We start from the raw sequence: 21,991 nt of genomic DNA, 5'->3' as shown, positions 1-21,991 counted from the left end.
GTAAACTGTTCAGATCCAGAAAAGTCACCCTAGACATTCATTGGATGAATGATATTGCGCCATCTTCGATATTTAACGTTGTTATGGTGGGACTCATTGAATTTGATTGAATTTAGGAACATTTTTCATAATTTCATGGTGAGTGAGCCATCGGGGATGTTGTGCCTTGGTAGATCTATTCCCTGTTTGTTTTGTGATCAGGATGAACCATATACTAACAACCACCTCAGATTTCAGAATTTCACCCAAGCGATGCAATGTATGAATAGCATATTGTGAGAATTTGCTCCATTTTCCTTTAAATTCTCAATGAGCGAGACATTTTGGCCTTTTCACACTGCACTTAGCATAGCGCAGCATGCTATCGACGGATGGTTGTTGAGTGCTGCAACACACCCTCCAATTCTAAAATCTTAATTCGAGTGCAGCGGCGCAGTCACTTCAGAAGGCGCGGTGGGGCTGGCGGAGTGATTTCTGACTGCTAAAAGCAATTGACCAACCATTGGGAAAAGCTTCCCTACCGTATTCTTCTTTGTAACAGGGAGACCTTCAAAAACCAAGTACAGTGTGAAAAGAAAAGAGTGTGGTGGGACTCATTGACTGGTGGAATTTTGGTGGAAAACGTTTACCACAATTTTCCTTTGAATAAGGCGTGAGGGCTGTTTGGCCCTTGTGGAGCTCGGACCTCGGATCACACAATTCAATTTTAATTTATTTGAAGGGACAGTGCAAGTTGATGAACGTCATGATCAAAGCAATTTTTACCACGAAAAGCAATGTTTGAATGCCAATTTGGTGCTTGTTCTGCAATGTCACCCTTGAAATCACTGGATGAATGACAAATTATAAAATGTTGCAACATTTTTCTCAATTTCTCAGGGAATGATGCATCACAAATGTCAAGCCTTGGTGGAGGTAAGCACCGGTTTGTTTTTGTTTTGTGCTGGAAATTAACCAATAATAACACAGCTTCAGCATTGTTGTGATGGGAGTCCTTCAACTTGGTGGAATATTCCGCCATTTCCCAGTGAATGGTGCATGAGGATTGTTGAGCCTCGGTGGTGGTATGACTTTGTTCTTTATGCTTCGCTGATCCAGGGCTTTTTTTTCCACCCACTTTGCTAAACATTGACAAAAATTAACTCTTTCTTTTCCTTTCTTACTTTGTTGGCGGCATGTTTGTCCCTTTGTTAGTGTAGTGATTAGGATGATCCAAGAACTGCTTAATCCTGGAATTTCCTGTCACACAGGATTGGCTCGCTGTACGCTGCTTGAAAATGAATGAATGAAAAATTGTGAGATGTTTGCATTTTCAATTCTCAGCGATATAGCAGAACTCTTTGGGGCCTAGAGTCAGCCATATGCATGCGCGTCTATCGGGGTATATGTGACATTCCGTATGGTATCGAGGCATATCGATTTTCCACTCTAAATATATTACGTGAGGATAGCGCGGTGCTATGTCACACCATTGGTGTTTGTGTTCATTCGTTTACTAAATAGAAGAGAAATGGTCACACTTTCCTCAAGGAAAGACAAACTGCATTATCCTCTCTGGAGAGGAAAGCAAACTATCGCTGTTGTACTTTCTGGAAAAGAAGACAAACTATCGATGTCATACTTTCATAAAAAGAAAATATTTAAGATATTACATGTATTTGTTACATACAGTATTAACTTTGTATTTTATTGTGGACATTACTCTACTAAACGTGAATGTACCACGCCCTTAAACCACGGTATTGTCTGAACTGTCTTTATTTATTTTGTTAATTATTGTAAGTGTCCTATCACAATTCCATAAAAATTAGCACTGGGGTGGGGAAAGGGCTGAGGAACTTTGCGGCTCTGATTGCGATATCCAGCAGTAGGAAAGAAAATCTGTCTGGCTCTTCTAATATTTCTTGTTGATGGTTTGAGGAGCGATTTCCAACTGTTCTGATATAGCGCAGTTAAAAATGAACCCAACTTGGTGCAAAGTAATATCATTTTCAGAACTTGAGGCGGTTGCTTCCAAATTTCATATGTAGGAAAAACACCGCTTGAAAATTCATGCAAATGTATGAGGTGTGTTTACAATTTGACACTGAATCATATTAGGGATTGTCTTGCTTTGGCAGAGGTCTGCATTCCACCGAGTGCCATTCTAGTTCCCCTGTAATTTGCTCGTTTGTGGCAATTTGTACCCCGCACCGACGACAGTGTCGATCCGTGGGTGAACTCACACGGGGATTGTAAGGCTTGATAGTTTGAGTGTGAATACTAATTGCTGTGATTCCGGCCTCCTCTTGGGGACATCTCCGCTCGTGATGGATGGGCAGGAGCGTTCCTGGGAGAGTTGCTTGAAGGCGAGCTGACAGGAGATTAAGCGCCATTGCTCTCTCTCTCTCTCTCTCTCGCCGTTGCTGCTCGCGGGAGCTAATGGAAGCGCTCGCTTCCTTGCTCGCTCCAACTTCTCTTTGAGCGTTCCGGGCTCGTTGCGGTGGCGCTCCTGTCAAATCTCTCTTGGAATGCTGCGTGAAGTGGAAAGTTTAAGATTCCGTTTTGTCTGCCACGGCTTGCCCTGCAGTAATTTCCAGGCTCTCAAAACCACTTTTATAGAGTAAAAATATTTGAATTGCTTTCTTTGTGTTTCCCTGCTGCTGTTTGAGGAAAAAATTAGGTAAGTGTTGCATAGTGTAGCTGGCTAACACTAAAGCCCCACATTTACTCATAAACAAACACCGTGCTTCTGGCAATAGTGGCCGTTACACCCTTAGTCTGTTGCACTTGTGTGCATTTTGGATGGGCGAGTACCCATACCAGGTATCAGTATCGGTATCATTACCAGCCACTGATGATTAAAGCAAAGAAAATCTGACATCGAGTAAGTCTTCCTCGGCAGTAGTTGGCACTATACTTTGCCAGTTTGACACATTGGCGAATCATCTGCATCATAAAAATCTTTTGTTCACAATGTTTTGTCATTGTGTTAAATGGAATTTTATATATCAACGTACTAGAGGTACTTTCACTCACCTGTTTTCTGAAGCTGAGCCATGATCGGTTGTTACCTGAGCCCTGAGCAACTGTGATGTCATTTTTAGTCAACAGAAGTGACAAAATGGCCGCCCTCTGAGATGGCTAAAAACAGGTGGATTTTGCTGATTAACTCATATTACACAAACACAAAATGAATCAGAATGCCATGTTTTGACCTGATGGGTCTGCATAGGACATATTCTTGCAAAGAAAATTTTGGGGCCTAAAAAGAAGGCAAATTTTTGATGTTGCATTTTTCTAAAAAGAAGACACTATCAATGCTGTACCTTCCTAAAAATAAGTCAAACTATATTTGTCACTTTCCTCAAAATAAGGCAGACTGGTATACTTCACTAGACAACAACAAGACAAACTATTGCTATTGAACTTTCCTATTATGAAGACAAAGTATTGATGTTGCACTTTCCCCTAAATGAAGGTAAACTATTGATGTTTCATTTTCCTAAAAAGAAAACATTCAAGCTGCTCTATATGTTTGCATATTTCATTAAATGTAGACATTTTTCTTATCTAGAATCTTTTATTCACTGGAGAAAACGGATGGAAGTTTGTAGTTTTAAAATCTGTTCATGTTTATGAAAAGGCCTAGATAGACCAAAAAGACGCTGGCCAACAGTGACAGACGCTTACTCCCTGTTTTTTCCGGCCAGCTGTCGGCACGTCACGCTGGAAAAATACACCGCAACGACAGACGGCGACGCTGACCATTAAAGTACCTTCTGCGCATGCATAAGATGTAATACCCTTCCATACCATCGGCGGCGGTAGTCACTATTTCTCATGGTTAGAAAAATCCAACCGGAAAGCTGTTGGCCGGTGGCGGATAATAAAAACGTAAACACTGCATTCAGCTATATTCTTCACTCATGATGAACTCCCACGCGAAGTAAACCATCACGTTCTTGACACGGTATTGCGAAATACTTACATTGTCAACACTCGCTCTTGTACTTAAGAAGATTTAGGCAGCGGAGGCGTGCTCACTGTCTTTCTGCATTTGTCACTTTCTCTAGTTGCTCCGAGCGCTGATTTGCTAGCTAACAGCCAATCAGAGTGACCAAAATTCCTTTTTTTTTTTCAGTAAAAATCTTCCTATTGCTTTCTTTGTGTTTCTACGCTGGAGTTCAAGGAGCAGTGCTTGGAGTTTTGCTTGTAAAGTCGCAATTGGACGGGTATGAATAAAACATGACATTAAAGCACCGAACTTGAATGGTAGCGAGAGCGTGATCCCTCTGTGCCCCCATAGAATCAAGAGAGAAGATGAATGATGAATTAAGTTCAACCCCCGGCCGAGGCCTGGAAACTGTTGAGAGGTGACAATCCAGTCATGATGAGGAATTAATGAATGGTTGAAATTCCCAGCTGAGCGCTTTACTCAAGAATTTCTTCTTTGTGCTCAAGTTATTCCAGCGACTTCAGGCTAATATCACCCGGAGTATTTGACTATTTGTATCATAACCTAAATATCAGCTTAATGAAGGCTATTTTGTGCTCAATGCCAGATACTCACTTACTAGGAGAGGAAAGTGGAAAGTTGGAATAAATTAGCCACGATCACCCAGGTCACAGAGCAACATGAAATCGGGTGTCTATCATAACAGGACGGACAAAAAAGTCCCAAGAACCCATGACTGAAATTAAACAGGAAGTCGGTCATTTTGGTTTGAAGCATTCTGAATTTCCGATTGAGTCCCAATTGGAAGAGTGTCCCATCGACAGATAAGTGATTCTAAATTGTAAACTTGCTTTGCCTGTATCAGCTAAATTCGGTAAAACATGTCATAGTTTGATGATCGTGATCATTGCCCTCTGGGAATTTAGAAAAAGAATCAGCCCCCAACACCAGTTTCGCCAATCATTATGGAAATTGGATGGACTTATCTATCATAACACGAAGCATGAAAAGTGTCTGAAGTGTGTCTGAAGGACACATGCCCGAAAATGAGTAGTAAACTACTCATACTCACACTCAAATTGAAAAGGAAGGCGTCCATTTTGATTTGAAGCAAAATATTTTGGGTGAAATCCGTACATTTGTACCTTGTCAAACCCATTTTGGCCAAATGAGCACCAATCAAAAATTGTTATCCTTGACACATGGGCCAAGCTTTTTTTGCTGATTTGCTATGAAAAGGGAATTGCCATAATGATTAAGGTAACAGGCAGCATGTACGACACTGCATGTCATGTTGCTCGCACATTGTTCATATTTGGTCTCGCCTTGCTTCTTGGTAGTCACCATGTCGGATCAGAATGAGGTGGGGGAAAAAACACGGCTATCTGCAATTTTCTGCTTTAAATCCTTGACATTCCACTCTGTTTCAACTGGAATGGCAGAATCAGCAAAGCGAGGCAAAAGAGGAAATCAATGAAGGGGATCAAATCTCGCCCTGAGCTTTTCTGATTCGGCATTAATCTGTCTTCAACATTTCTCCTTCTATTTAGCAGACAGATTCTTGTCGAGGGATTAGACGGTTAAAATCCTGCTCGACTTGACTCCGTCCATCCCAAGCGCTTTCTCTCCCGTTTGTCTGATTGGGGCGTTCCGGCGTTGTTTGATAGGCTTGTAATGCCTCCTAAATTGATCTTAATCTTCTCCGAAGTAATGTTGGAGGACTTCTGACAGCCGACAGTGTTTTTTTATTAAACTAATTGGCTTGCAAATAGCTGGTAGGATTGCTCTGAGCCTCTTTGGCTGTTACCATAGTGACAACCTTTTCCTGCATACGGTACATCGACGACAAATCGAATGATATTTATTTTTCTTTACATGATCTTTATTCATAGGCGAGAATGCTGGAAGGGATGCACTCATCTGAAAATAAAAAAAAGTGAAATATGTGGGCCGTTAAGTCGCTCGCTCATAAGGGATTGAAGGCAGATAATTCCCAACTCTTCGAAGGCTCTATGCTTTTAGAATAAAGCAGATTTGATCAGTGTGCCGCCACCCTCCACTCCGACAAGTCACAGTTGAGCCTCCATTAGGCCTCATAAGCAGTCCTCCAATAAGATGCGGGCTGCAGGGATGTTGGGAGAACGCAAGCACAAAACAACAAAAACACACTTAGCCAATAGTGGTTTGGCAACATTAAATGCTATCAAGCCTTTTGAAATGGAAACATGAGGGATAAACCTACTCAAAGGTAAAAAATAGCCTCCAAATGTTTATTTCTAATAGTCAAGGTTAACGGGAATGAAAAGCCAACAATAAATTTATTCATCAAAATGCAATGAATTGAAACGTTTGTATCAACAAGGTTATGTTGCGTTCTTTGCATGAAATGGCCTCGCGTCATTCAAGTCTGACAAATTTGCAGCCTAAATGGCCTGCTGTAACGATTTGAAAGTACACAGCAAGCATTGAACGATTGAACAAATTATGTAGATTAGGAATGTGTCATTAAAAAGCATGTATCAACAAATTGTGTGAAAGCCTTTCATGTTGTTCATGATAATAGAACATTGTGTTTGTATCTAAGTTTTTAAATTACCAAATTGTATGTCCATCCAAAATATTTGGATAAAAAGTGCATCGGGTCTCTGAAAAATTAAGACCTGAATTTAGGCTTTTATGCAGATTGGACAAAAAGTGAACAAAATGAATCCTACAATTTTTCAGATTAAGAATTGAGCAGTGATGAAATATTTTATTATAATATTATTTTATTTGGGATTTTAAAAAACGTGAGTTACGTGAATTGCAAAAGTCACATTCACTGTAAAAACAAAACAACATAAAAATGCGGTGGCTAAAACAGTACATTAACTTTGAACAACTTTAAAATATAAATTATTGACATGTATGGTAGCAATGTTAGTTAGCGCAACAAAGCAAGCAAGCTGTTTGCTCCAAAACAATTTGCTGAGTTGTTTAAGGTGGGAACAATACAAGACACAATCAATTGTGTAAACTCTTATCTCTTTGTTGAAAATGCAGAAAAGCCCATTGATACATTCGCAAAACTTCACCCATTTAGTTAATTGCCCAATTTAAAATGTAATCAAGTTAATGTTGTCTTGAAATTTTGAATTCACACAACTTGTTTTTTTTTTGTAGCATTATTAGATGAAGAAAAAAAAATCGTATGACTGTCTGCATTTTTTTGGAATAAAAATTCTCCCCAAAACTCATCCTACTCTATTTTGGCGCTGACATTTTTTGTCAATTTTGAAACATCGTTTTCGGGAATTAAACACCAAATTTGGAGATGCATGCTTCTTACATGCTTGCAATGTATTGGACAAGTAAAATGTGACCGCACTGAAGTCTCCCACCTCTTCAAATTCAATTTCCCGCTTTCCAGTTGTTTTCCTGAGCATGAAACATTTGAAACAATTAGCGTGGTCTTATTTGTGCTGAAATGGAGGCGCTAGTACGTCAACACAGACTTATTTTTCCAGCGTGCTGTGAGATCCATTTCAGATTTCAGGAATAGTCTCCGCATCCAAATCATGACTCAAACCATCCGTCCCCGCTTTGCTTCAGGGACTGTCAATACTGCACCCTTTGATGAAAGTCTTTAACTCTTAAACCGTAGCGCTAACCTCGCGTTCCAGAAAAGTGCGCTGTGATGAAATTTCCATCCTCGCCACGCGCGCACGTGTGGCTCTTTCTCATGTTCCTCTGCCAGACTTTTACATCTTTTTCCGAGCCCACCCTCCATCTTCTCCCCCCACCAAAACGTCTCCTATCCTCAGTCTTCCTGCCGAGTCCCCGCACTTGCGATACAAAGGGGAGCTTTGTTGCATGACATGTTTCCTCTTTTTAATGAGTGGTGATGATGAGTTTTAATGAATGATGTTGGCTCATTTAATATGCCGCGATAATATCTCGAGATGACTATGCTTCAAAGTAACAGCGTGCCTATAAATGGGTGTGGGCTGTGGTTTCGGCAGCGGTAGGGAAGGTTTCGCATCGAAAACACTGGTTTGTTTTTTCCCACTGGGAGATATTGGGGCGGGGGGCTCAATTCACATGACTTGACTTGAGTCTTCAGTCGCCAATTTTATCAGCTGGGAGTAGCTAAAATGTATCAAATAGAAAGAATAGAATAGAAAGACAGGAGTTGACTTGGTATTCAAGAGACTCAACATAGGCTTGAACTACATGACTACTGACTCAAATTTTATTTATATAGCACTTTTCACATACAAGATGCAACTCAAAGTGCTGTGCAAGTCTTACTTGTTTGCATTTGATAGTGTACCATTTGTTTTGTTTTTGAAAGGAGAGTGATTTTTTTAAATTATTATTTTTTTTGGGATAGTGCGCTCAAATTTGGCACCCCAAAAACGTTGCCATGACGCAGACTGCAGAGGCCACTTCATGAAGTGTGATTATGGAAGATGATTAAATTTGAATTTCAAGGATTATGTTTTGGAAAAGAAATTGAGTAGTGTCAACATGCAAGGTTTGCAACTCAAAGATAAGAGACACAACAACTACGACTACGGTCCAAGCAATTAATGTAGTTTGGATTTAGGTTTAATTGTCCACAATTGTTTTTCTTTTGAAATTTCCAACATTTTATGAACTTTTTTTCACACACACACAAAATAAATCAGCAAAAAATCTGCCGATTTTTGCCAATGTTTCTCTGTTATAAAGTTAAATATTCAATGACAAATTATTGTAAAGCAGTCAAATGTTCTGCCTGTAATCAATATCTTTATTTTTGTAAGTTTTATGGAACTTCCCAAAAGTAATTTTAGTCATTCGACATGTTTTTGATTAATCGTCCGATTAATCGGTTATCGGACTGTTATTCTGCCAAATATTGGAATCGGCACAGGCCTAAAAAAATCCAGATCAGTTGGGTCCTACCGATGTCATCTAACTTCAACTGTCAATTTAAAACCCACAAAGACAGCTAAGCTGCATTGTCCACTGTTGCCACATGACGCCACTGCCACGTAATATGCTGCTGCCGCATAGTCTGCTACAATTTAGTCCAAGATATATGCCTCATAATCCACCGCCATCGCCGGCCATCGCATCGTCCACCACTGCATAGACACTGCCTCAAAGCCCATCACCACATAGTCGTCTGTGTGGGATGAACAGCAATTTTTATCCATTTATAAACCGCCGCCCAGGCCCACTTAAAAGGTCCTATATTTTTATTTTTGTAATATTACATGTTGCCTAATTTGTATTGTATATAAGAAGTTCTGTAACGTAAAGAGGTTTAGTCAGGAGATACTTAGGAACCAATGCACGTCCTCACCTAGTCAGAAAATGCCTTCAGTGAAACTGGCGTGGTCATGTTGTGTCTCGTCTGTTACAGGTGAGCGATAATTAAAGGGCTTCATGTACATTTAATTTTGTACTTTTTTTTGTCGTCCTTTGTTGTTTAAGCTAGTCAGAAAATGCTTTCAGTGAAACTGGCGTGGTCATGTCGTGTCATGTCTGTTGCAGTCTGTTGCAGTGCAATGTGGCCCAATTAAAGACAGCGAAATTTCACTCCCTCAAATGTCTTCATCCAATCGCTAGTGCTCTAGTGCTACAACTGCACCGTAGTACGCTGCTGCTGCATAGCGTGTCACTGTATAGTTTACTACTGCATAGTCTGCTGCCGCTGCATATGCCGCGTACACCACCCACCCATAGGCTGCTATTCCCATGCGCCGCAAAGCTTCTTAGCGGACTCAGCAGACAGACAAGCAGAAAGACAGCTGGAGTAGCGGGTTGTCGAGGAACTTTGATTCCCACTGTCCTACACTGCCTCTCCTTGGAAAATAATCACACTCTTCAAATTCAATTGCTTATGTGTGAAACGACACTGTTATTGGTGGTGTCCCTGTGTCACACCTGAGGATTTCCCACTGACAGGGTTTGAGTACTCGTCAATTTGAACAGTGATGGGGTCAGGTTTCTTTAGTTACTTTCTTCTGTAAGAATAATGGGGTGGTTGTAATTTGGGGGCTAGGAGTGAACCCACACTGTCTGGGGAGCAGGTCAGAATTTCGAGTTGAGCAAGGCAGGCTTACATAAACAGGAAGTCCTCGAATTACGACGTACGACGTTTCAACTTTACGACGCTCGTGCCTCTTCCGCCAATCTGTCCGCAGCACCATAGTGACTACGTTTACATCCAGAGTCAGACAGACTTGCTCCGGCATTTGAATAACCCACAGTGAACCGCAACGCACGGCATCGTGACTCAAAGGAGGTCATTTCCGCATGTTACTTTCAACTGTCAATAAATATTCATGTCACTCACCGCAGGAATGAAGCAGCCAGTTTCCTCCTCGCTTCAAAAGTGTGCTTTTGTTCTGCGTCTCTGAGCTTGTTTACCTCTGCTTGTGTATTTGCGGTGGTTGCGTGCCAAACACCGCACTTCCACATAGAAGCACTTCCTGTACTACAAAGACCAGCATTCCTTGGGGGTGAGCATGCGCAGAGTGTCTCGATTGTGTCCGTGCGCGCCGGCAGTATCTTTGCCTTTTTCGCCTTGCTTTCCTTCTTTTCTATCCACCTCTCAGCAGTAATGGTAATTACATCATCTTATGTTTTTATTTTAAGATATTTTTGTTGTTTTTATACTAAGTATTTTGACGTAAATTTACCTAATTCTGCTTTGCTTCTTGTATCAGGAAAGTTAGAAACAAACAAACTAACTATCAAACAAGCACACTTTGCCTTTTATTTGGAGAACTATGCCAGTCAGTTTGAACATGCGGTAAGTAATACTTTTCAAAATTTTGTTTAAAAAAAACTGCCACTATAAAAATAGTTTTATATGATCCCCTTCTACATTGGTAGTTTTCACCTATTCCCAACATGAATGCAATAAAGTTAACGCGGTGGCCTGCAATTTGGCATTGATCTTCGCATGTTGCCATCTGTGTCTGAGCCAAATGGGACTAATGCAGCCTGCAATCGATTGCCCAGTTTCAAGCCTTGCTGCATTTCAGTGCAATGTTTGCTCAATGTCAGGTGTCAAACAGCGTTCACCCACTTGCCTTTATCGCCTGTCACGGTGGCCTGCAATGTCTCTTTGGAAGGTTTGAAAATGTGAAACACAAATGGCAGGTTGGTTGGCTGGCTTTTTAAATGAGTACCTTTTGAGAGGGCAAAGCTACCAATGAGTTCCCTCGGTGCAATTAGATGCATGCGAAACAAACCCACAGCACTACAAAACTGCAGGTGTGCTTTTTGCTAGCACTGACGTGGAACAGACGAGACCAGGGTGCCTTTGGAATTCAATGCTTTTCACGAGGCCACTGCAGCATCCCAAATGTATTATTTATTTGACAGACTAGGGAGGAATCATACTTGCCATATTTACTTTTTGCTGCCTTACTGACACAAAGAAGAATTAATCCAGCATCATTATTATTTTTTTTTTCATACCAAATGCAAGAAAACGTGTTGATTAGTAATAAGGAGGTTACATCCTGCCGTATCCACAAAAAGTAAAGCCGCGTGTTGACTTTCTTCTTGGGGTTAAGCTCATTAAACCGTCTCAACTTTACGTTTGTTTGTGCCTTCGTAAATCTGCCGGCTTGGATTTACCTTAACTGCTAGTGTAGTGGGAGGGACGCATGCGCCTTACAAACTCCATTTAGTATATAGCTGCCTTAATTTTACAACATACATTTAACCTTTTGAAAAAATGTGTAAGCCACACATCTCCTAAACATGTTAAGCACCATATAAAACAAAACAAACTGCATTTAGTGAATAGGGCTAAACGATTTTGAAAAATCTTGATAGTGATTTTTTTCCCCTCGATATTGCGATTTAATATGCGATTATTTTATCAATGTGGTCTTTACTTCTTTAAATAGACAAAAGTAATAAAATAATCAACATTAAAATTAACAATATCAGATTTGTTATACATAAATGCTTTGGATTTATAGGTTACATTTGCGGTAAAATAAAGGCACTTGAACCATGAATTCATATGAAAGTGTTATTTTATTTACTTCAATTAGTTGTTAACTTACTAAAAACTGTGACTTAGCCTTTTAGCCAAAACACTAAGACAACTTGGCAAAATTCTACTGTAAACATAACTCAGTAATTCATAAGTCAAATTGCAACAATAATGGCTTTATCACTTCAACTTTTCAGTTTCATGAAACACTGATATGTAAATATGTGGACCGCACTTCTTAAGCAGTGGATTTATCGAAACACTAAAACTATATGAATTAAATGTACATATAAAAAATAAAGCCAAACCAACCAAAATCAAGCAGTTTTTTCAAAATTGTAGCCATTGCGATGAGAACATTGCATTCTACTACATTGTGATGTCCATTTGAATTTGACATAATTGTTCTGCCCTACTGAGTAAATATATTTGTGGATAAACTGAGACATCGTTGTAACATCAGTTGAAATTTTTAAGCAATGTGCCGTGACATTTTTCTAACATGTTCCTTTTCGTAAGCAGTGGAAGATTGAATCGCCGCCAAAATATTGTACTTTGAGCATCTTTTAGTCATGCCTGTAAATGAAGCCGTGCTGTCCTCGCTGCCCACCTCTGCTTCCCTACTCCCCCTCCCTCCGCCTGTGCGCCTCTTCCAGCTGAATAACTTTGTCAGGGTTTTCCACATGGGAGCGCACGCACACATCTTGCCTCAGCGAGCCGAATTTTGAAAAAACCCCGCTATTCCGCATCATGCAGGGGAGCCATTTTGTATTCCGCCGTGATTGTCAGCCGAGTGGAGAAGATGCCAAATGTCACGTTGAGGGCGACTACCCTTGCAGGTCCAACATGTGTGTTAAGGCGTTTACATGATGCTAAATTATGCAGCTACAAGTGGCCGGGAAGAATGGTCACTCTGGGAGGAGGTAGCTGATTGGAGCGTCCTGCATTCACTGCTAGCTGTTTTCAAAGCAAACTTCCCCATATTGCCAGCCACTTTAGAGCGGATTTTGACGGATCTCTCCACTCACAGAATAGTGCCGTGACTGGCTTTTGCCTTCAGCATTTTTGGTAGACAGAAGAACTCATTGTTTCATTAAAAGTAGCAACTCATCCAGGTCCTGAGGTTGCAAAGCAGACCCACGCTTTCTTGTTCTTGCTGGTGGATGTATGCGTTAAGGTATGCTGGATCTTACAAGGCGACTGTGCGGTCCGGCTGACGTCTGGCCATCTCGTTTGCGTAGCTTGGTGGGCTGGCTTTCGTCATCTCGCCAGCAAGTGTAAGCAAAACGACGGGCTGGATCTGGCCAGCGAGTGCGTGCTTGATAGGCAACCCATCACCAAACACAAATAACTATTTGTCCATCCATCCATTTTTGGTACTGCTTGTTAGGGGTGGAAGATATGGGCAAAAAAAAAAATCTCGATATTTTTTCCCAAAACTCGATAATGATAATTTGACGATATTCTACAAAAAATATTTTAAATATGCACTTGCTTCACAGACCAATTGTGGATAGACAGCGTTTGTGAACAACATCTCTTTTAAATTGCTAAATACAGCTTATGCAAAACATAATAATATTCTATGACAATATTTAACAATAAAGAACAAACAATTATGTATAGACCTACATTGATTTTTGGGAATAGTTATGTCATTTAAATGTCTGCTGTTATTCCATCATGATATGACATTTTGAGCTGCAGTAAGTACTGGTGTACCACTGCCAACTACTAGAGGAATCCAAGTGAAAAAAAGGTGTGAACTACAGCAATCAGAATGAGAAAACATGTATTTGATATGTGACGTGTGACAAAGTGTCACTCAGCGAGAGAAAAAAAAAAGAGGTCGTCATGACAACACCCATTCTCATACACTGGCCACCGTATTCAGAATAAAGTTGAAGAGCAGAACTGCAATTTACCAAAAAGTACATTTTCCCACTCATTCATCGCTGTGATATGTAGACTTGTGACTTTATTCATGTTTGGGTGGCGTCACATTAATTAGCCGCCATAGTTTGTGCAACATGCCTCGGGAATACAGGCTAGTTATGAATGCTGCGGACCAAAGCGTGTAAACTGAATGTTAACCGATCATCCAGGATGTCACCTTTGACTTGCTCGCTAAAGTACTGAGTGTGTGTGGGTGTGGGGGGTGTGTGTGTCTGTGTGTGAGTGCGTGCGTGCGTGCGTTTATATTTGTTGGTTCAATTCGGTTCAACTGTTTCCTGAGTGCGTGTGTTTAAGATTTTGTTTAGCGTGCTTGCGCAGTCGCGAAGTTTTCCTCGTAAACCATATGGCTCGCGGTGCAACAGAATTGCTCTTCACGGTTACCATTTTGGCACATCTAACAATGTTATTCCCACCGACGTCAGTCCTGTCAACCCCAAACCATTTACAGACTATGGACAACGTGGACTCGCGCCTCACTATGAATCCCCGCTCGACACTCCTCCATGCTTGAAACTCAGCTGCAGTGCGGACAGTCACGTGACCGGGTCCTGCCCACTGATTCGGTGAATGATTATCATTTCCTCCTCCTCTGCCGTCAATGCGCACTGATTTTCAGCATTTCCTCATAGTTGTTATGCTTTTAGAGGCAGTATTAATACTCGATAATGTTAAATTACACATCGTGAAAGCAAGATTGACAATGATTTCGCTGATGATATATATCGCCCATCTCTACTGCTTGTCCATATTTGGGTCATGGGTGAGCTGCAGATTTTCCCAGTTGGCTTTGGGTAAAATGAGCGGGGCGTGGTTGCTAGCCAATCACAGCACACATACCGACAAACAGCATTTTAAACTCGCATTTACACCTCTAGACAGTTTGGAGACAAACTGGTAGCCCTTTTCTTTAATCAGTAGCCAAGACTCTCTGAAGCTTCAAAAGAGTTGCTGACCCCTGTTCTAGAGCAGTCCGAGTACTCTGTAATGCCCTACCTGTGGAATTTAGAGCGACCACCTGTGTAAAAAAAAATTAATCTTGATTTAAGACCGATTTCTACATGCTCGGGTTAGGTTAAACTACACGCTGTATGCTACTAGTATCTCACTCTGCCTCATCTCTTGATGTCTGGATTGTGGCCTGTTTTACTGCCACTTCTCTCCCAAGGTTTCTATCTGTTTTCCCCACTGTTTCCCCAGTCTCTCTTTTATTAACTAGGGCTGTCACTAACACATTTTTTTAGAATGGATTCTCTCATTGATTTTTCCATTCTTCACGTATATTATTGCCCTGCTCCCAGTTTTGAGGCAGAATATTTTTTCAAGCAATTTTTGTGGTTGACATAACAGATTTAGTAGATTTTTATTTAGTTTTTTTTTTTTATGCGAGAGCTCCAATAACATAAGAATAATAACACGATTAAACGTAATTAGATGTAAATTTCCGAAGTGTGTATCAAACTGGTAGCAATTCACGCTAATCAGCAGCCAAGAAGTAGCGCCCAGCCTTAAAAAGGTTGATGACTCCTGATTTAGAGTCTTCAATAAACGTTTTTGGATTATAGTTGGAAGCCGGAAAAATCCCACCCAAGCACAGGGAGAACATAAGTCCACAAATGAGTCGTACCGTAAACCTCTCAACGGGGAGGCAGACTTGCTAACCACTAGCACACCCTACTGCGCAAATAGCTCTTTGTATACCTAACCAGCAATGAAACAGTCAATTTTCCTTAAGGGTTTCAGTGTCCCCAATAAATAAAAAAAAGAAAAGGCTTGCATGTAAAAAGAAAACGTCAGGAGATGAAGATCCTTATGTGAACCCTACGGGGATTGGACATGCTGTTCCGAAAATGGCCGATGTCCAAGCATGATTCTACTTGGCGGCATCTCCACTTGGACACGTCGGGGACGCTGGTACCAATAAGAGCTCATTAATTCTTTTTCAGCTGTATTTTATCCCCCTTTTGCAAAACCCAGTCAATGCTATCTTTGTACATTCTCTTTTGTTAAAATAATTTTTTGCATAATTGTGACTGAATGACACTCAAAATTGAGAATTAATTTAATTAACAGCGATGTCGTTTGCTGGAATTAATTCTTTAATAATGAATCCTTTTTTTTTTTTCATAAATGAGTTTAATAAGACATTCAAAGGCACAGTAAGCCTTTTTACACATGAGGGTCCAAAGTGGAGCTGTGTCAACCACTACAGAGCCAATGACGATGACAAACGAGCCCTTCTGTCCATCCATCCAGCTTGCTGTGATTGGTCGCTAGCCAGTTGGCACAGCTGAAGATTCACATACTGTACGTAACACTTAGGGGGCAGGAAGTGATCAAAACTTTTATGTATGAACCGCTACACTACCAGGGGTGATGACAAAAAGTCTATTAAACAGTTTGTGTTGAGTAAAATGCACATAACACCCTGGATTGGTCGTCAGGGCACATACAGCTTCGACTGACAACCGTTCACAATTGTATTCAGACAAATAGTCACAGTGTGATAAAAAGAGCAGCACAAAATGCAGCTATGTCAGCCACTATATTACCAACGGCGACAAAAAAAAAACCAATCCATTCCTTCACTCTGGATGGGTCGCCAGTCGTGGGCAAGTCGAGACAGACGATCATTCTCACTTCTGAATGGGAATCAGCAACAATTTCAGTCACATTCACACCAGCGGTACAATCTTTCCTGTTATAGTAGCACGGAATACAACTCTGAACCACTACTCTAGCAAGGCCAACGACAAGCACTCCTGTAGACGACAGGCAAACCACACCCTCGGTTAGTCGCCAGTTAATGTCATGGGGACAGAAAACAATTCACATTCACATCTACAGTACATTTACTAAGCGGGCGCTGGACCCATTTTAGCGGGAAGGAAGCGGGAAGGATGTGAAGCATGTACTCCTGTGGGCGAAAGCCAAACTGATTGGCCACCAATCAATCACAGGGCACTTATATTAAAGACACATGACCATTCAAAGTCGCATTGCCATGCACGACCGCTGAATGAAAGTCAGCTGAGCGAACCACACTGGCAGTGACCCACATTTTTGCTAAAGATCAGCAAAGAAATCCACTTGTGTTCTGTTCAATCTTGTTATCTGGAGGCAGAGTTTAAAGGGTTAATTCTATCGATTGGATGGCCGGATTTGCCACCGTAATCCCGCTTGAAGTTCCACTGCCCTCACTCTCTGATGTTGTGTTGGCTGGGAGGGGGCTGAGGCGGTCAGTGGGGGGTGTAAGCCTCCATAAACGGTGTCTCTAATCAAATCTAACCAAGACTATTTTATTCAACCTGTGTATTGTGTAGGTAGTGTGTGTGTATATATATATATATATGTATGTATATATATATATATATATATATATATATATATATATATGTAAATATATGTGTATATATGTGTATATATATATATACACATATATGTATATATATATGTATATATATGTGTATATATATATATATATATATATATATATATGTATATATGTATATATATATGTATATATGTGTGTATATATATATATATATATATATATATATATATATATATATATATACATGTATATATACATGTGTATGTTGCTGAACTGAATCTTTGTTTCGTAAATATTACTAATTATTTTAGATATATTATTATTATTATTATTAATATTATTATTATTATTATTCGTAGTAGTAGTAGTAGTAGTAGTAGTAGTAGTAGTATGAAAACCTCAGGTGCTCCAAAAAAGAGGGCAGATTTGGAATCAGCGCAAAACCTCGTTATCAAAAATATTTATCTATTGATTTTAAAATAGATTAGTTTTCATTGTAGTCATTACACCTCTACACAACCTCTAGTTTTAAAACTGGTGACAGTTTTAAGGCTAGCTATGTTTACTTGTTTCAAGAAAGAAATCTTGCCAAGTCATCCTTGCCTTTCCTATTGACTGCCACTTTTTTCCTTTTGTAAATCTAACTTTTTGAAACTTTTACTGTTTACTTTAACGTTTACTGTTGGGGCGCGTTTTTGTTTTAACTATGGGGGGTGGTGGTTAGGCCTCTGAGGCACAACCGTGAAGCATGTCGCAGGCGTGAGCCGCTCCGGCCCCGCCTCCCGATCCTGACCCACTTTACTCCTCGCTGCTCATCGCTGCCTGTTTAATTGTTGCGCGACACGATGAAGCCATCTGCTCCGACTGAGGCCCGGTCGTCATGGAGATGCCAGGAGGCTTTTCGGATTTGCTTTAGAGTGACCGACACAGGAATGGAGGTCAGGGGATGGGTGGGGTGGTACTGGGCACTCACGGGTTGGTGCCAGGACAACACGGGTTTGCACCTGGAAAGGTGAATTATGCACAATGGCTAGCATGAGAAGCTAACGTAGCGGTCTAAAGATGTACTCCAATGACAAAAAACAATTTAATCAAATGCACTGCCGTGCACATTCAAACCCCAAATAATTTGCACACTTTGAAAAGCCATATTCAAATACCATATTAGCTGTGCGTCTTTGGTGTTTTGTTCAACTGTAGTGTTTTATACAATACAATACAGTACAATAGAAGTTTATTTTATTTTTTTTAAATGTATATATATATATATATATATATATATATATATATATATATATATATATATATATATATATATATTAAGATAAGTGTGTCCTTATAATCCATCTCTGGCTTTTTTTATTTAGTTTTTTTTTTTAAATTAATGGCTCTAACAGACACTTTGGCATTGACCGTAGCAGAGTGCTGAAGCAGAGACTTTGCAGGAAACTCTTAATGTTTACTCATCTCACTAAAGGTCACTATTGGTAGCTGTCATTTTCTGAGGCGCCATTCATATGTCAATAGCTCATTAGAAATCCGCCGGCGTTTGTTTCAGCCGTGTCACAAAGATGCCACTGTTTGCACCATGCAACTCAGGAGAGGCCACTGAATGTGTATGAAAGGAGCTTCGTTTCATTTACTTTTTGGATTAATACTAAAAACCAAAACAAGATAGGAGAAACCACCTCCATACATGCCAATTTTAGTTCAAGTTGGGACCTGTAAAAATTGCATTGTAATTACACAATATTTTCAAGCATTGCAAATTCTGTTTTAGCATAAAATGCATGATTTGCAGGATTCAGACAGCCTGTGATAAAGAGAAGAGAAAGTAAACATATAAAAATATATATATTAGACAAAAATCTAAACAACAAAACAAAAGCAAAACAAAAAATATAATAGATTGGGGGAAAAATAGACAAACATTAGAAGAAAAAAACATTGAGTCAAAACCTAAATATAAAATGAATAGTACAAAACAATAAGATGAAAAATACAAAATTATGAGATAAATGATATTGCACAATGTCTAATATTTATTATATTTTATATTTAAGAGATGTTGGAAGAGAAACAAATACTCTGGAAAAAACTACAAATAAAAGAAATTAATGCAAAATATAGGAAAAATGAAATGAATGAATGTGAAGATGAAAAATCAACGAATGAAAAACTTATTTCATATTCATGAGTGTTATGAATTAATAAAAATATCAAGCAAAATATAAAATACTGTACTTTAAATTATTAGAAAACCTCAAAACATTGTCTCATATATTTTTATTGTAAAAATGAAAAAATGGAAGACTATTGAGAGAAACTGAACATTTTCCTAAATACAAACTGAAAATTACAAAAATATTAGACAAAAAGACAAAAAAGTATCATAAAATAAATTACGTGCATTTAAACTGTTATTAGAATATATTATAACAAAATATTAGAAAAACTAAACATCACTTTACAGTATTTTTTTTTTTTTTAAATACACATCTGTCTGTCTGTCGGTCTATTCATCCATGAAGGTCACAAAAGCCGTCTGTCTGTCCTTCTGTGGCAGCTTACCCCACGCGCTAGCTTTATGTAGTAATTAAATCGTGCGATATTCTAAAAGTTTGAGGTGGCCGGCCGCGCTAAGCCCCTCAAGCTGGCCTCCATCTCCATTTTTTTTTGTCCTTCCCTGTCTTAATGTGTGTGGACCACAGAGCATCAAATGATATGACATGAAAAAGCAGAAAAGGATTTGGAGTGTCATGGCGGACGGTCGGTGACTGCGGTTGCCAAAGTGCTGATTGAAGTTTGAACGGCAGCCATGTTCATTAGCACTCCTTGTGCTTTTGATATGTTTAAACAAAGAACGTCTGCCTCATCTCTCCTATACTGGACAGCCGCTCTTGTGCAAACAAGGCCCCTCGGATTAGGTTGTGGCCTTAGTCCTGTTTTGCATCATTACGTTTTTTGGCTTGTCTCCTTTACTACCTCCTATTCTGTGTTTGATTATTGCCTTACTAGTAAACCTCAATCCACCTGAATTGAATTTGTTGATAAATATAAAGGGAACCACTCACAAATAAGAACAAATATTTCGGAAAAAACACAAACTATAAAGATGTTGGACAAAATTCACATCAAAAATATTTTAAGGGAAAATTAATATGCAAAAATATGTAACACTGTGTGACTGGAATATAAAATAATATAGGCTACCATTATTCTAAAAAATGACTACAATTTGGGGCAAAATAAAATATTACAAAATCACAAATAGTAGAAAGCTAAAATATGAACAAAATACAAACAAATAAAGATAACGCAAATACATGTATATATCAGAGATAAAAATACAATACCAAATGTTAGGGAAAAAAATCCTTGCACTGTAATTTATGTCTGACATTTACTGCATGTCTTCTTCAGTGCCTTCCTCTTCTTTGTTTTTTACTTCAGTTTATGTCTTACATTCTACTACCCTCTGAGAGGTTGTGTATGGTAGAAACGATAAATCCAATTTGAAAACGGCAATACTAACCATGTGATATCTTTTTTCTACTTTATCAGTAAAGCCCGTGGCTGGCTCACGGCAAAGAACTGGAATGGGGTGGCTGGATCCTAAGCTTCCACTCGGCTCTGTGATGAATGCTAACAGCACCCTGTCATACACATCCGCAGCTAATAGTGGCTTCGGTATTCATCAGCCAGCTCATCTCCCCTTAGACTCCGTGCAGAGAATATACGCATTCCTGCTGTGTTCTCTGTGAAGACCGCCAGCGCAAAACCAGTCCATCTGCAATCACAACAAGCATACAATATCAAAAGAGAAACACAGCAATCGCAGCGGGAGGGAGTCGGGAGGGCGTAGGCTGCTTAAAACACATCTTCGAGTGGTGTTATTTTCCAACTAGATGCCGCTTGTGCCAATGAAGTCGACAGGTGGACTGGCTGTTTGAGAGTTTGTTTCAAGAAAATACTCTTTGTTGTCTGTGTGGTATTGGAATACAATGCCACCACAGTGGCCCCCCGCTATTCATGGGGGATATGGCCGGCCGGCGAATAGCTGAAATCTGCATAGAATTGACACCCAATATAAATGTTTAGAAAACATGTTTTTTTTTTAATTTTCACATTTTTTATAACGGGTGGCACGGTGGGCGACTGGTTAACACATCCGCCTCACAGTGCAGAGGCCGTGGGTTCGATCCCGGCTCCGGCCTCCCTGTGTGGAGTTTGCATGTTCTCCCCGTGCCTCCGTGGGTTTTCTCCGGGTACTCCGGTTTCCTCCCACATTCCAAAAACATGCATGGTAAGTTGATTGGACTCTCTAAATTGCCCCTAGGTGTGGTTGTGAGTGCGGATGTTTGTCTATGTGTGCCCTGCGATTGGCTGGCAACCAATTCAGGGTGTCCCCCACCTACTGCCCGAAGACAGCTGGGATAGGCTCCAGCACGCCCCGCGACCCTTGTGAGGAGAAGCGGTATCGATAATGGATGGATGGATTTTTTTTAACCTGAGAAAATTCTTGGAAAATACTCCAATTAAAGTGGAAGTTAAGCCCAAAAATTTCTTTGAAGAATGTTCTATGCAGACCCACTAGTCGAAACATGGCATTCTTTTTTATATTGCATTTGTGGAATATGAGTTCAGCAGTAAAATCCATCTCCATTTTGTCACTTCTGTTGACTGAAAATGACATCAGAGTTACTCGGCGCTCAGGTAACAACCAATCATGGCTCAGCGTCAGAAAACAGGTGAGCCCTTAGCACTGAGCATGTCA

General features: G+C 39.9%; 1 protein-coding gene across 5 annotated transcripts in view; it reads left to right on the top strand.

The window, feature by feature from the left end:
* The window catches only part of nectin1b (nectin cell adhesion molecule 1b), a 214,408-nt gene that overhangs the window by 3,433 nt on the left and 188,984 nt on the right, over nt 1-21,991 (top strand). For 4 of the 5 annotated variants that reach the window (XM_086035132.1, XM_086035130.1, XM_086035133.1 and 1 more), the window contains exon 2: nt 880-915. The exons of the other annotated variant lie outside the window; for it this stretch is intronic. In XM_086035132.1, the coding sequence (XP_085891258.1) occupies nt 880-915 (36 nt within the window). The remainder of the gene's footprint in view (nt 1-879; nt 916-21,991) is intronic. 5 annotated transcript variants of the gene reach the window in all.

The sequence above is a fragment of the Filicampus tigris genome, chromosome 7 (genome assembly GCF_054856515.1).
Source record: "Filicampus tigris isolate MCC_2025a chromosome 7, RoL_Ftig_1.0, whole genome shotgun sequence".
Lineage (NCBI taxonomy): Eukaryota > Metazoa > Chordata > Actinopteri > Syngnathiformes > Syngnathidae > Filicampus > Filicampus tigris.
The sequence above is the reverse complement of the archived record's forward strand: the minus strand, read 5'-3'. Positions and strand labels throughout refer to the sequence as shown.